Source organism: Oppia nitens, unplaced genomic scaffold, assembly GCF_028296485.1.
Source record: "Oppia nitens isolate AA-2021 unplaced genomic scaffold, nextdenovo-longstitch-racon4-pilon3 scaffold8_pilon_pilon_pilon, whole genome shotgun sequence".
NCBI lineage: Eukaryota > Metazoa > Arthropoda > Arachnida > Sarcoptiformes > Oppiidae > Oppia > Oppia nitens.
In genome coordinates, this window is record NW_026533252.1 from 3,140,569 (window position 1) to 3,155,108 (window position 14,540).

At 30.2% G+C, this 14,540-nt stretch overlaps 1 protein-coding gene across 1 annotated transcript; it reads right to left on the reverse strand.

Annotated features, from left to right (window-relative positions):
* Nucleotides 1-9,225: 9,225 nt before the first annotated feature.
* LOC128964403 (segmentation protein even-skipped-like) lies at nucleotides 9,226-10,012 on the reverse strand. Its single transcript, XM_054310992.1, has 2 exons — nucleotides 9,809-10,012; nucleotides 9,226-9,666 (listed from the first exon to the last, which is right to left on the reverse strand). The coding sequence occupies exons 1-2, from the start codon at nucleotides 10,010-10,012 to the stop codon at nucleotides 9,226-9,228; spliced, it is 645 nt and encodes a 214-aa protein (XP_054166967.1).
* Nucleotides 10,013-14,540: the final 4,528 nt, after the last annotated feature.

Sequence of the window (14,540 nt, forward strand, 5' to 3'; positions counted from 1 at the left end):
CTGAAGATAATCAAATTCAGTCGGAAGGACGTGTCAAACATACTGAAGATAATCAAATTCAGTCGGAAGGACGTGTCAAACATACTGAAGATAATCAAATTCAGTCGGAAGGACGTGTCAAACGTACTGAAGATAATCAAATTCAGTCGGAAGGACGTGTCAAACATACTGAAGATAATCAAATTCAGTCGGAAGGACGTGTCAAACATACTGAAGATAATCAAATTCAGTCGGAAATACGTGTCAAACATACTGAAGATAATCAAATTCAGTCGGAAGGACGTGTAAAACATACTGAAGATAATCAAATTCAGTCGGAAGGAAGTGTCAAACATACTGAAGATAATCAAATTCAATCGGAAGGACGTGTCAAACATACTGAAGATAATCAAATTCAGTCGGAAGGACGTGTCAAACATACTGAAGATAATCAAATTCAGTCGGAAGGACGTGTCAAACATACTGAAGATAATCAAATTCAGTCGGAAGGACGTGTCAAACATACTGAAGATCATCAAATTCAATCGGAAGGACGTGTCAAACATACTGAAGATCATCAGATACAGTCGGAAGGACGTGTCAATCATACTGAAGATAATCAAATTCAATCGGAAGGACGTGTCAAACATACTGAAGATAATCAAATTCAATCGGAAGGACGTGTCAAACATACTGAAGATCATCAGATACAGTCGGAAGGACGTGTCAAACATACTGAAGATAATCAGATTAAGACGGAAGGACATGAAGATCAACAGATTCAGTGGGAAGGACATGAAGATCATAAGATTCAGTCGGAAGGACATGAAGATCAACAGATTCAGTCGGAAGGACATGAAGTTCATAAGATTCAGTCTGTATTACGTGTCATACATAAAGAAGATCATCAGACGCAGGCGGTTGACCATATGAAACAAACACACGATTGCCAAATAGTTGCAGTTGATATTATAAACCAAACAAAGAATCAACAGATACTTCTCAAAACTCAATTGTTCAATTTGAAAAGTACAATTAATGTAAATAAAAAACGAAAACACGGTTACAGCTTTTTGAATATACCCCAATTGGACGGCTCCCACGGTGATGACAGTGACGACTCAGTCATCGCATTGAACAAACAATATGAGATCTCGGCTAAAAGAAAGAGAGAAGTTCATCCAATAATAGAAGGAGATAAAGTTTTAAGGAAAAGACAAAATCTACTTAATATTTTGGATAAGCAACTACAATCTAAAATAACCATAAACAACAAAAATAAAACTACATATGCCAACATCCCTATAACCACAAATATTGACAAACCAAGTGGTCAATGCCTAAAGAAATCATGTGATAAAATAACCCGATTTTCTAAGATTCAAAGGAAAATACTGAAGGAATTCTACGAATCCAACGCTTACCCATCATCGATAGATTTAGAATATTTGACAAAACTACTGAATTGCAATAAAAAGGCAATCGGCAACTGGTTTCGATATACCAGATATAGATCTCGTAAAAGGGTCACAGAATCAAATCATTCTATTTATAAACAAATTAACACCATCCAAAGTTGTGATCAAATTGTTAGCTCTCAACCGATTGATCAAGACAAAGGTGACGAGGCACGAGCAGAAGAACAGTGCATCGAAGTGAACAACCAGCGTCATGCGCTAGTTTCAATAGTCCAAAACCCGGAAAACCAAGAGTTTCTTCTAATATTAAGACGAGAAAGTGGCGAATATTATGCCGTTCAAGCAGAGAAAGTTTCTGATGGTGTCCAGCTGCTTAACGAACAAAGTTCTCTAGCGACCGACCATTCGCAGTTATCTAATACGACACAAACTACAATGGTTCTCGAAACCCCCAACACAAATTCAATTGCCGCCGATAATATGAGTAAAGTGGTAAATACTACACCAACAGTCGGTAACGTGTTTCCCAATACTGCATATATTTCAGAAGACAGAAGCGAAGAAGCTGTACAAGGAAAAACATTCAAAATTGCTAGGGTTGAAGACCTATCAACAACTCAGTTAGAGCAATTAAGATGTGATATACATATACCCTGTTTAAAAACAAAAACTGTATTTGTTGATAAGTTAAGAAGATTATGGAACCACATTACCTTCAAAGACGGAGTATATTCAAAAGTAGAGTCAGAAGTACCGTCTTCTAGCAGACCGTCAGCACCGGACACCATTACTCAGTTTTCAAAATGTTATATCGATAGACCCGGAAAACCATTCTTAAGGAAAATTGACGATAGATATCTCCGACTAGTATGGGAGACGCCTGGATCAGTAGATGACTGTCAGTTCATAATTCAGATGAAACCTGAGAACCAAGGATTCTGGTCCCGGGCTAATCTTCAGTTTCTGAAAGACTCGTTTTTCAATTTTCCAATAATTGACAGACATATGAAAATTGAATTTCGCGTAATAGCAGTTAACGAAGGAAATATGAGCCAACCTAGTGAGTCAACTGGACTCCTCAGCTGTTGTGTTTCAACCAATGATGGTTGGATAGATGTTGATTGAGGGGGAATCTGTAGACGTGTCGGGTGCAGACAATGCTGGCCGCCCGCAGATTTCTTTTTATCTATACTCTTTTATAATGATTATTATTGACTAATTAATTTATTCTAAATTTACGTTTGTATTTATCTGTAAACATACACACAGACATTATACACATAGACAGAACACATACGTTATTTAACAGTTATTTTGTTAGACACAAAATATTTGTAAATAGCGATAAGCAGAGGGTTTAAGGAAACCCTAGATTATTCAGTACTGACTACCTTGTATGCGAAATTTCGTGGTGTCGTCATACAAGTTACGCAACACTAAGGGACGCCTGAAGTGTCATAAGTCGTGTTTGACCTAATTGGATATTAGGTTGATGCTATTCTTCGATCGGGAGAGGTGGCCTGGTCGACGATTTGAAATCGATATCGTAAACCGAAGAATAAGTGTACGACGTCGGATTCATGGATCACATGTGTTATTGTGTTTATATAGCTTATATAATGCATAAAATTGTTCTTTATTTTATTTATTGTTTAAATAATTGTTTATGTCGATCGGGGGCGATCGACCTGATTGGATGGCGTTTGTAACGGTATTTGTTGCGTAATAACTGTTGTTATTAATTGTAGACATATATAGTAAGGTATGCGATCTTATCCCATATATGTATTCGGACCGACAGCTGAATCGATGCGCACGATTCAGTTGACGGTCGGGTATATATATGGGTGGAGGAACAGTGAACAGTAGGTTGGTTGTGAAGTTATTCTGCATTAAGTAACAATTACCGGTTACAGTTGTTATCCCACATATCTATTATTTTATAATTGTTGTAATGTGATGTGAATTATCTATTGGTGTCAAAATAAAAGATAAAGTCGCGAGCAAATTCAGTCTAATTTATTACTTCGCCGAGCGATCAGCGGATGCTGATTGGTTGGACGACCGCCCACCGCGAAACGAGACATACGATTGGCCGCTAGACGAGGGAAGCGGGCCATACAAGAAGCCGACGATGTTTGGCCAGAGGAAGGCCGATCCAAGGACACAGTCGACTCTTTTAATATTAATACATTTTATTTAACAGTAGGGATAATAAATGTTTTCAATAAATAAAATAGTAATAATTGTTGATATTTTATGAGAGCTTTAATAAAAATTGTTTTTTTAATTTTTCTATAATGTTAGTCAATTTATCTATAATAACATTATTAATATTACTAACATTTAACATCTTTTAGTTTATTTTTAGTTAATCAGTAAATATTTTCTACATTTACATCATAAAACATAAAGATAATTTGACCCAGGGTAAATGACATAAATATTGTTTTTTGTGTAAAAAATAATAATAATAATAATAATAATAATCAATTTACAGGTATAACAATATAAAAATTTATTGTATATTGTAAAAAGTTGTCGTAAACTTAATGGCAAAATAATAATAATCCTATTATACTTATATTTAGCATAAATTATTTATAAAGCGTAACATATGATTAATAAATTTTATCCTATAATAAAAATAAGCTAACAAAAAATTTAGCATGCACTAATCATAAATTTATTTAATTTTTTTTTTTAATATAGTATATATTTTTGTGACTTTTATTTCATCGATTGACTATAGCATGCTATACTTTATATAATAATTATAAAGTTATTAATATATAATGTTTTTTTTTAAATTTATAATGTTTTTATAATTTCCGCAACCAATCTATCCAGGTATGTCAAAATGTTTTTATTATATATAAATTTTTGAAAATCCAAAAATAATTTATACTAAATAAATAAATAAAAAGGGTTTCCATTTATAGATTAAAATAGCAAACATTATAAAAATATTAAGATTTTAATGACTGATTGGATTTTATGCGACAATTATAAAAGCATTGTATGATTACCAGCCAAACAAATGACACATTGATTTGTCTACTAATAAACCAATTTAATTAATTGATTGCCCTTTGTTTTTGGGATAACTTTGCCGACATATCCATACATACATATACACACACATACTTGGATGTGTCCTACTATTTATGTGTTTTATTGGGAAACTGGAGGCCACACCATACCAACCATCGACTATCATATATATATAGACTATTATGTGTCAACATATATATATGCGTCCAATAAAAGTCTTGCCTTCAAAATGACAGTGAATGACATTTTAATGGCAAATAAGTTCTTCTGTTTTTATTAGTGTCGTCGTTGTTGTTGTTGTTATTGTTGTTGAATACCTTATGAACAAATGCCGACCAATTCAATAGCTAATTGAATAAATCATATAAATTATAATTATTTTTCAAACAATAAATGCCTGCAATTCCTATCGAGGGATGCGTTTTTAGGCTACAATGTATAGCCATATAGTCTGATATATCCAGTTATTGACAAATTGCTAGTCTCTCTCTCTCTCTCTCTCTCTCTCTCTCTTTGGAAACCCAATAAACAATATCAAGCGATTACAATATATAATATAGCACTAGGCATTCAGTTTATAGCAGGTTTAATTTTTATTTTATATTTAGTATATTAAATAATATTTTAAACAATAATAATAATAGTAATAATTTTGATTAATCTAGAAATTTTAATTAAATAGTGATATAATATATACACATACAATATATAAGTATAAAAGTTGGATAAAGTTGGATAAACTACATTATCCGATAAAGTATCTAAACATAAAATAAATATAAAAATCTATTATTATTATTTTTTTATTAATATACAGAATTAGTTAAATAATCTAGCAATTAACATTGATTGACCGCCCACCATGGTCATATAGGATTTAATACTGTAATTAATTGGACAGGTAGAATTATGTTTATATAGTTTTATTTATATAATACCAGTATAATATACAATATATATCACTAATGGCATCTTTAATATAATAGATGTAGTGTTTGCAACATATTTTTGGGTCCTTAATGACCAACCATTTGGTACATAATTACAATAAGTTTAAATAATAGGTAGTTTACAGTATATGTGGACAATATGTGACAACAAACATACAGTTGATTGAAATGGTGTGACTAATTTGATAGTTAATTTACGGGAAGTTTTAGTCGATAGTTTGTAATTAATTATTATTAGGGCACAGAAAAACTTCAATCAGTATTTTTTTCAATGACCGCTCCCACCCGTAAACATTTGTGACAACAAATATAGGATTACGAGATAATCCAGAAATTGATATATGAAAAGGAGAGGTGCGATGGGAAACAATTACATCAAAACTAAGTAAAAGACTTAGTGAGTGAGTGAGTGAGTGAGTGAGTGAGTGAGAGAGAGAGAGAGAGAGAGAGAGAGAGAGAGAGAGAGTAAGTGTCGCGCAAAGCGTCGAGAAGTTACTTATAAATTGTTTGGGATTTGCCTCACAAACAGTGATTAAGAATAGATGACTGCAAACGGTTTGGGCACAAGAATAGCGTATAATAGCTGCCAGTTATGTGCGTTAGGCTGTCCTCTAGAGTGCAATTGATCAGCAAAAAAAAAGCCTGAATAATGGTCTCTTCTATATGTCTACACCTGCGACACAATAGCGCAGCCAATATATACAAAAATTACTGTATTTATATATATTGATATATAAAAGTTATATTATATGGTATATTGTGTTTTATATGTTATACAGCAAAATGATAGAGCGATTTATAATCCATTTTAATATAGTTGACACTTATTTACATCACAATCAACAATATGTGCCGATTCTTCAATACCAACCTCTCTGTATCAACTAATTCCCTCTTTTCATAATATCATCTCTATTACAGATACATAACACACACACACACACACACACACACAATACAAATGCCGACCTATTATATAGCTATCATAATATATTTCATGACTTATTTGAGCGATAAATAATAATTTATTTCATTTTAAGCACACATCCATTGAATATTTGTCGATTCATTTGATTAGTTTTTTTTCTTTCAAAAAAAATATAAATAAATAAATGTTATTTCAGTATAATCTACTCGGGATTACAGCACTGCAATTAATTACATTTCATTATTATTGCCATCACTTTTATATATGTATATCCATTTATTTGCTATTTCTAGTTAGTAATGTAATAGTGGTAGTAGTACTGTAGTCAGTATCTGCTCATGTAGTTAAGGCTCCTCCCAAAAAATCATTGATCAGGTACTATATAAACTACTATACTATTATATTTAACATAGTATTACATTGATTTTTATCTATATATATATTTACACATTTACTTTGATCTATATTATCAACTAAATTGACAACTATTATGTAGCTATCAATTTGCTGATTTTATTAGTATTTTTATATATCAATATATATTACAGTATTATTATTGAAAATTATTATTATTTTGAGACTAACAAAACAACTTATCCATTACATAATATATAGGCAAACAGGTATTAAGTTACACAAAAATTATACAAACTATTATTGATTGCAATATATTTATAGTATATTTTTATTACATTAATTTAAGTTTACGTTATAAGAAAATATATAAATATAATAATTATTTTATATGATTATTATATTTATTTATTTTTTATAATTATTCTCAGATATATTATCCGATTAATATATATATATTGTTGTCAATTTCAATCTTATATAAAATAATAAACTTTATAACAGTATACAATATTTTAGCATCTGTGATTTATATATGAATAAATTTGATAATATTGTACATAATTAATGATTTTATATAAGTATAGCATAAATTCATAATACAAAACAATTAATGATCTAAATAATAAAATTTAATATTATAGTAATAATTTTTATATAGTAATAATAATAATAATAGCCACCATAAAAGGATAACTTTTTTATATTATTAATTTTTACATAAATTAAGATTAATTATTTAAGTTGTCATGTTATTGATAATTTATATAAACTTTTATATATATATATATATCATATATATATAATCACCTATTTGTCAAAGCTATCATTAAAAATTATTAAATTTTTTTATTTGTTATCAACATTTGTAAACTTTATAACTACAAATTAATATTCATAGTTAGTTAAAAGCTTAGAGCTTATGTAATATTCATTTTATTACAAATTATCATAAACTAGTAAAATATAATTTATTAAAAAAAAACTAATTTTATTATTTTTTTCAAAGACTAATATATTAATTAAGAAAATGTTTACAATAGAGTTATTGTAATACTAAAGTGTATTGTATTATATACTGAATATATTTTCATTAACATTATTTGACAAAACATTTCAATTAGAAAAATGAAAATATAAATCAATCATTTGTATCTTAAAGGTTTGGCATAACATTGATGGTTGTCAATGGTTGTGGACCCCTAAAAATCTCAGTTGAGGACCCATTTAATGCCCGAAGCAAAAAAACAATAGGCTGTGGACGACCCCTCCTTTTAATACTTGGGAGGCAATCACAGATATATATATACAGTACAGTATATATAATGGTGTAAAACACAGAAAAATGATCGGAAATTACTAAAATCGTTAGCCTATGGGACCTCCCTGTGCTTGGATGACACTATCTTAGGCTTAGTATTTTTAGACACCAGCACTATATTATAATATTTAAATTACCAAATAATTTGAAGTATTTTTTTGTTGTTGTTGGTAACAATAGAGTTTTACTATTATTACAATATAATAGTAAATTTGGACATTAATTTTGTTACAAAAGTTTTATTAAGATTTATTATTAGTTAACTTAATTAAACTTATTTAAAAATATTCAAATAATAAAAATAAAATTCAATTTAAAAAAATTATGACATCTTTGTGTTAAATTTTTTTTAAAGTTTATCAAAATACGGTAATACCGGTACTATAAAACAATATTTTATTATTCAGTGTAATTAATAACTATTGGTATTATTAGTATTATAAAATAAAATAAACCAAAACTTTATGTTTTTATATAATTATTTTATTAAATTAATTGAGAAATATTTTACATTAAAAATTTTATGATTATTTTCAAATGATTACTAAATTGACTTTTTTAAAATGTTTTTTACAATTAATGGTATTTTTTAAATAAATTAAATGAAATAGGAAAAGATTTGGCAAACATTTGTTTTTTTTACAATTATCTTAATAATTATTTTTCTATAACTTACAGTATATATATATATATCATATATGATTTTTATAAATACAGTATTATACTACACAAACACATATCAATTCATATTATATTTATAACATAAATGTGTACAATCAGTATAAATACTTGAAAGCTATAAATACTTTATACACTCAAAATAATAATAATAATAATCAAATACATCCTAATTGTGTAATAAAAACATTAAATATTTAAATATTGCTGTCATTTGCTAAACTGCTGACAAATATATTGTTTTTTTTGCATTCTGTAAAATGATAGCTATTATTGTTTTTTATATAAAGTTTTTTTTCTAAAGTTTTTTAGTTAAAGACTCCTCGCATAGAGATATAAGATATTTCATATCTTATATAAATTAATTGGTAAATTGATGGCAAAATCATTATTTTTATGTTATAAATACAAAAAAGAAAAAATTTTGTAATTAATTACAAATAACTGAATGAATGAGACAGAGATAGATGTTATAGACAAACAAATTATATGAAGACTTGGTTTTTTTTTTGTTATTTTTGTTATTATTATTATTATTATCGCTTACTTTTGCAGATCAGACTTATAGGGCTGAAAGAGCGGCTTCGACATCGGTATGTCCGGCGATGTAGTAGTCCTGGTCATCGGTAATGAGGTGTTAAGTATTACATTTGTGGGTGAATTACATCCGCGACAGACGTTTGAATTGCAACAGTCATCTGTCTTTGATATTGAATCTATAGTTCGCGACAGACTCCCGGGTGACGGTATGAACTGATTCGGTGTTACCGGTGCCGATGACACTGGCGGCCTCATCATCATATAGGATGAGTTTGGATATGCGGCGCCATTTCGGTTCCAGTAGGCAGCGGTCGGCTGATGTCCGTAGGCGGCTGCAGTGGCCGCTGCGGCAAACATATAGGCGGCAAAGTGCGGGTCTGTGTACGGCCAGGTAAGTGCCATACGTTGTCGCTTATCTTTCATACGTCTATTTTGAAACCAAACCTACAGCACAAATCATATAGAAATATATTTATATATAAATTAGATATAATTTATTTATTTTCGGTTAGATATCTAAATATATATATATATTATAAAAAACAAAAATTTCTGCCATTTAATAATTAATTTGTTAATACATTACCTTAATAGTACTCTCAGGAAGGCTTAGGGATGCGGCCAACTCACACCTTCGCGGTCGCGACACATAGTTTTCCCGATGAAACTCTTTTTCCAATTGTGTCAACTGTTCCTTAGTAAAGGCTGTCCGATATCTTCGGATGGCAGCCATGTCTTGGTTGTTGATATTGTTAGCATTAGTTTGCTGTATGTTATTCATACTGTTCATAGTCATCATCGATATCATTGAATACACTGTTAAGCGGCGGCGGTGGTGGTGATGGTGGCGACGACAACACAACTATGTCTTTATCTGTCTCTTATGATTTTTTTTAGTTCAGGTGTGGGGATGTGTTGACTCGTCAACGACTTTAACTAAATGATGCGATTCGAGTCTATAGTCCAGGAGTTTAAGGACTGGGAGATCGAGTGAGTGAGTGAGAGAAAGATGTGGTTGTATTGAAGTGGGAGCGGAGTGTTTGACTGATAGGCAAGAGAGTTGTCTGATTGGAGTCGACTCCCACTACTTAAGAGCTCGTGAGTTGTGTTGCCACTGGACGGCATCGTAAAGTAAATTATAGCGCTACTAAAGAGGGGCGATGGGGGCCGTACCAAACTATCTACAATATATACAATATATATCATATATATTATTGCTAAACACTAAGCTGTACTGAGCACTGGTAGGTGAGGGCCGTTATTTGTAAGTAGTATATAGTTGAAGCTAATATAATAATATAATATATATATAATATGTTTTATATTGGGGAGTCCGACATCAGATCAAAGACACGACGATTTTAATTTTATGACAAATGCGCTCAGATATTGTCGAGCGCCTCACTAGTAGTACTGTAGTTGTTGTAATAGTGATGGGCTTTTTATTTTTACAGCCCTGTGCGCGCTGACACACACACCAACATACATACATATATACATACAGGTCTATTGCCAAGCGCCTGGACCTTACAAGCGCCGGCACTCTGGCTATGATTGCAGGCATTATTATATTATATTCAATTTAATTGTTATCCAAATGAAAACACTGAAAGAATAGTTATAAAGTGCATTCCTTCGTGTGTTTTACTACTCAAACAGTTATTAGTATTTAATGTTTACTACACTATCATAGATATTAGTATTAGTATTACTTAGTTATATGATATACTGTATGTATGTCTTAAACAATACATTAACATTGATATAACAAAAATCGGTGGATATTCTCTCTCTCTCTCTCTCTCTCTCTCTCTCTCTCTCTCTCTCTCTCTCTCTCTCTCTCTCTCTCTCTCTCGCTATCTCTCTATCATTCTTTCTCTCCCAAACAACATAACCTCCGGAGTCACTCTCGTGTCTCTAATAAATACTGAATTATTATGACTGATATTATCACACTTTTTATATGTATATACTGTTTATGTATATATTTTTATTATACCTCCCAATACCAATGTGTTTGTATCCCTTTGATGTACAGTATATACTGTACTATAGTTAGGCATTATCTCATGTATGTATGTCTCATATATATATATATAGTGTATAGATTGGCATCAAATTTATGGCAAATTCTATTGTATTTGAAAATTCATGAGATTCTTAATGTTTTACACCAATTATAGTTATTTAATGAACATTACATCCGAGAAAAAAATGAGGAGTAATTTGTTTGGGAATATAATGTGTATATAATTTTATCCATAAAACTATAATAATACTAATAATAATACTAATAGTATTTTTCTTCTTTTTTCTTTTTTTTAAATAAAGTTCATGACATTGTATAACAAATCGATAATTGGATTTATTGGACAATAAAAAGCGCGAAATAAGACATTTATTTAATAAGTGCCAACATTTGAGCGCATAATTTATATATATTAAGCAATAACTATGGGTTGTTGTAACACTTGAGTTAAGCACAATAGCCTTTTTTCTGAACTAATATATAATTCATGAATTTTACAGTATTATTATGGTTTTAAGTCTCGTGCGCTCAGTCATCACATATATACAAACACACAGACAGACACAGGCATAATGCCCTGTGCTGTAGCTCAGGCCTCCCGTTTCTATTGTATAGAATTGATGTAATATTCTTTAACTTTTTATATATGCGATATCGCATAGCAAAAGCAAACCACCCATAGAGATGACTGCAATATATTATAAGCTGCCTATACTAGTACTGTATATTTGCTAACATTACACTCACTCACAGCTCAGGCAACAAGCTTTTGATGAGGTTATCAATAAAAACGGGTTTAACAACAGCAACAAAAGCACAGCCCTATACTATACTACTCTGAACAGACATTTACTCTCTTTATTGGCCTTTTTATTTCGAGAGAGAGAGAGAGAGAGAGAGAGAGAGAGAGAGAGAGAGAGATTTGACTGCAAAATTGTTACCGATTGAACAGTTAGTTTCCACAAAATAGTCAGGTGCTGACACAAAAATCTCTGAAATCTGATTACCAGTGCTTTACTCGTGTGTCTGTGTATTATCCTCTCAGTGTCACTATATATCTGTCTGTGGTGTGGCATCACGTCTCATCCATGCACACACACACACACACACACACACACACACACACTCACATACATACACACAAATCCTCCACACAATTGTATAACACAATTGTGTGGACACATACAATGGTTAAGGAACGTGTCTCTGACAGTTGACAAATAAATTTTGCTCAACAAATAAGTCAACACATATTATTCAAAGCACAAAAAAGACACCTTTCCTCGTAATTCAGACACTTTTTTTGTACAGTATCTGTGTATCGATGTCTCTGTATTGCGAGTATGCCTTACAGTTGCTGTCATTAGGATTAAGGAGTTTGCAAACACCTAATACTTTCAGTGAAGAAGACGAAGTGACTAAAAATACTGAAGAGAGAGAGAGAGAGAGAGAGAGAGAGAGAGAGATGTTATATATATAAATCAATATAAGTGTCTGTTGTATTGCACCGTTGTATTGATTTTTATTTAGAGATGACAACACATTTAAAGCATTGAATACCATTGAGACACATACATACTGTACATACCGTACAATACAATAACTGTGACTAAAGACTTATATGACAATCGATACACCTTTTAATTTGATCTCCACTTTAGATGTCATACACACATAAAGCTATTCATTTAGCACTCAATTACAGTATAGAGTTAGCACCGGGCTATCTCTCTCTCTCTCTCTCTCTCTCTCTCTCTCTTTCTACCATTAAATTAAATGTTTGGAAAATAAAACTATCGGGAAAAACATTGGTGTTTCAAATATCAATTATTTGAAACAGTATTAGTTGTATAAATGACACTACAATTAAGCATTTAATTTATTCTTGAAAAATAATTATTAACAAAATTAATTCTCTATGTGTTTGTGTTGTTAATCTTTCTAATTGGTAAACAAGGGATAAATGTATTTTTTATGAGGGAATAACAAGGTGTCGGGTATCTACAGTATATGACAGTTATATAAAATTAGGCCTACATATTATAGATATATTTTTTTACAATATTGTTTAAATTTTTTTGCATTAATATTAACTTTACTGGTATTTTGTTGTTGTTGTTTGGTTGACCAAAATTTTTATGGATGAAAGGCAATCATTTATGGGTTATATTTTTGATTTTAGGGTCGGGTGCGCCCATGACTGCACCCAATACCTTACCCATAACATTATGTTTATTTGCCCATCTGCGGGTGTCTGGATCTGATTGTCCAGTTCCCAAATGGTTTTAATTAAAACATTGTAAAATGATAAAAACAGTAAGTTGCTCTATGTTATTTACTATTATAATATCATAACATTGTTTAGTAATATAGAGGACTATATAATACTGTATAAGTTTATATATAATTTATATATAAATATCTATATAACTAATTTATTAAATATATGATATTTATAATACAGTAATATTAGTTAATTTGCTAAAATTGAATGCTTAAAGTGTGAACACATTTTTTCTCTGATGTGTTCATTTGAAAGAGCATCTGTGTGTTTAAAAACATGCATTTAAGAGACCCAAACTAAATAATGACAGATAATAATAATAGTCGATCAGATAAGTGATAATTATTAAAGCATTTACATACAAATGCTTTTTAAAATACACACTTAATGTATTCATCAACTATAAGACGACATTTTTTTTTTAAATATATATATATTTATATACCGAAATAAAATCAAAAGTGGAGCCAATAGTTGAGATAATAATATTTCAACAACAAAAAAATAAATAAAACATTTGCATAACTTTCATATATATAACACATTAGCAGCTCTTTATAATTGTAGAAAGCATTTACAGTACACCAGTAATAGTAGACTAAATGCCTAAAAGACTCTTAAATAGTGAACTCGTGTTTTCAATTATGCAATTATTCACAACAACAACAAAATACACTTAAATCTGGTTTAAAACAAACTGTTTCCTTTTGAAATAATTAATTGCCACTTAAAAAGTATATCATTTGTTTCAAATAATATGCGTGTGCTGTATGTGTAAGTGTGTGCAATAATATTGGTATTTAGTCAATAATTTAGGAGTATTTAGGAATATGTCATTAAAATATATAATTAAATCTATTATTGTACTAGAAAACTGATCAAATTATTATTTTTACAAATTTTAGCTAGCTAAATATTTATTGCTAAGCAAATATAAAATGTTTAATGCAAATGATAATATTTTTTAAGTTTATAATACAGTTATCATACATTTAAAACTCAATG

Bases quoted from the DNA above. Each gene is read 5' to 3' on its own strand.
- LOC128964403 (XM_054310992.1), bottom strand. From the start codon at position 10,012: ATGAACAGTATGAATAACATACAGCAAACTAATGCTAACAATATCAAC. The intron at 9,667-9,808 runs GTAATGTATTAA...TTTGTGCTGTAG, and splicing joins TTCCTGAGAGTACTATTAAG to GTTTGGTTTCAAAATAGACG.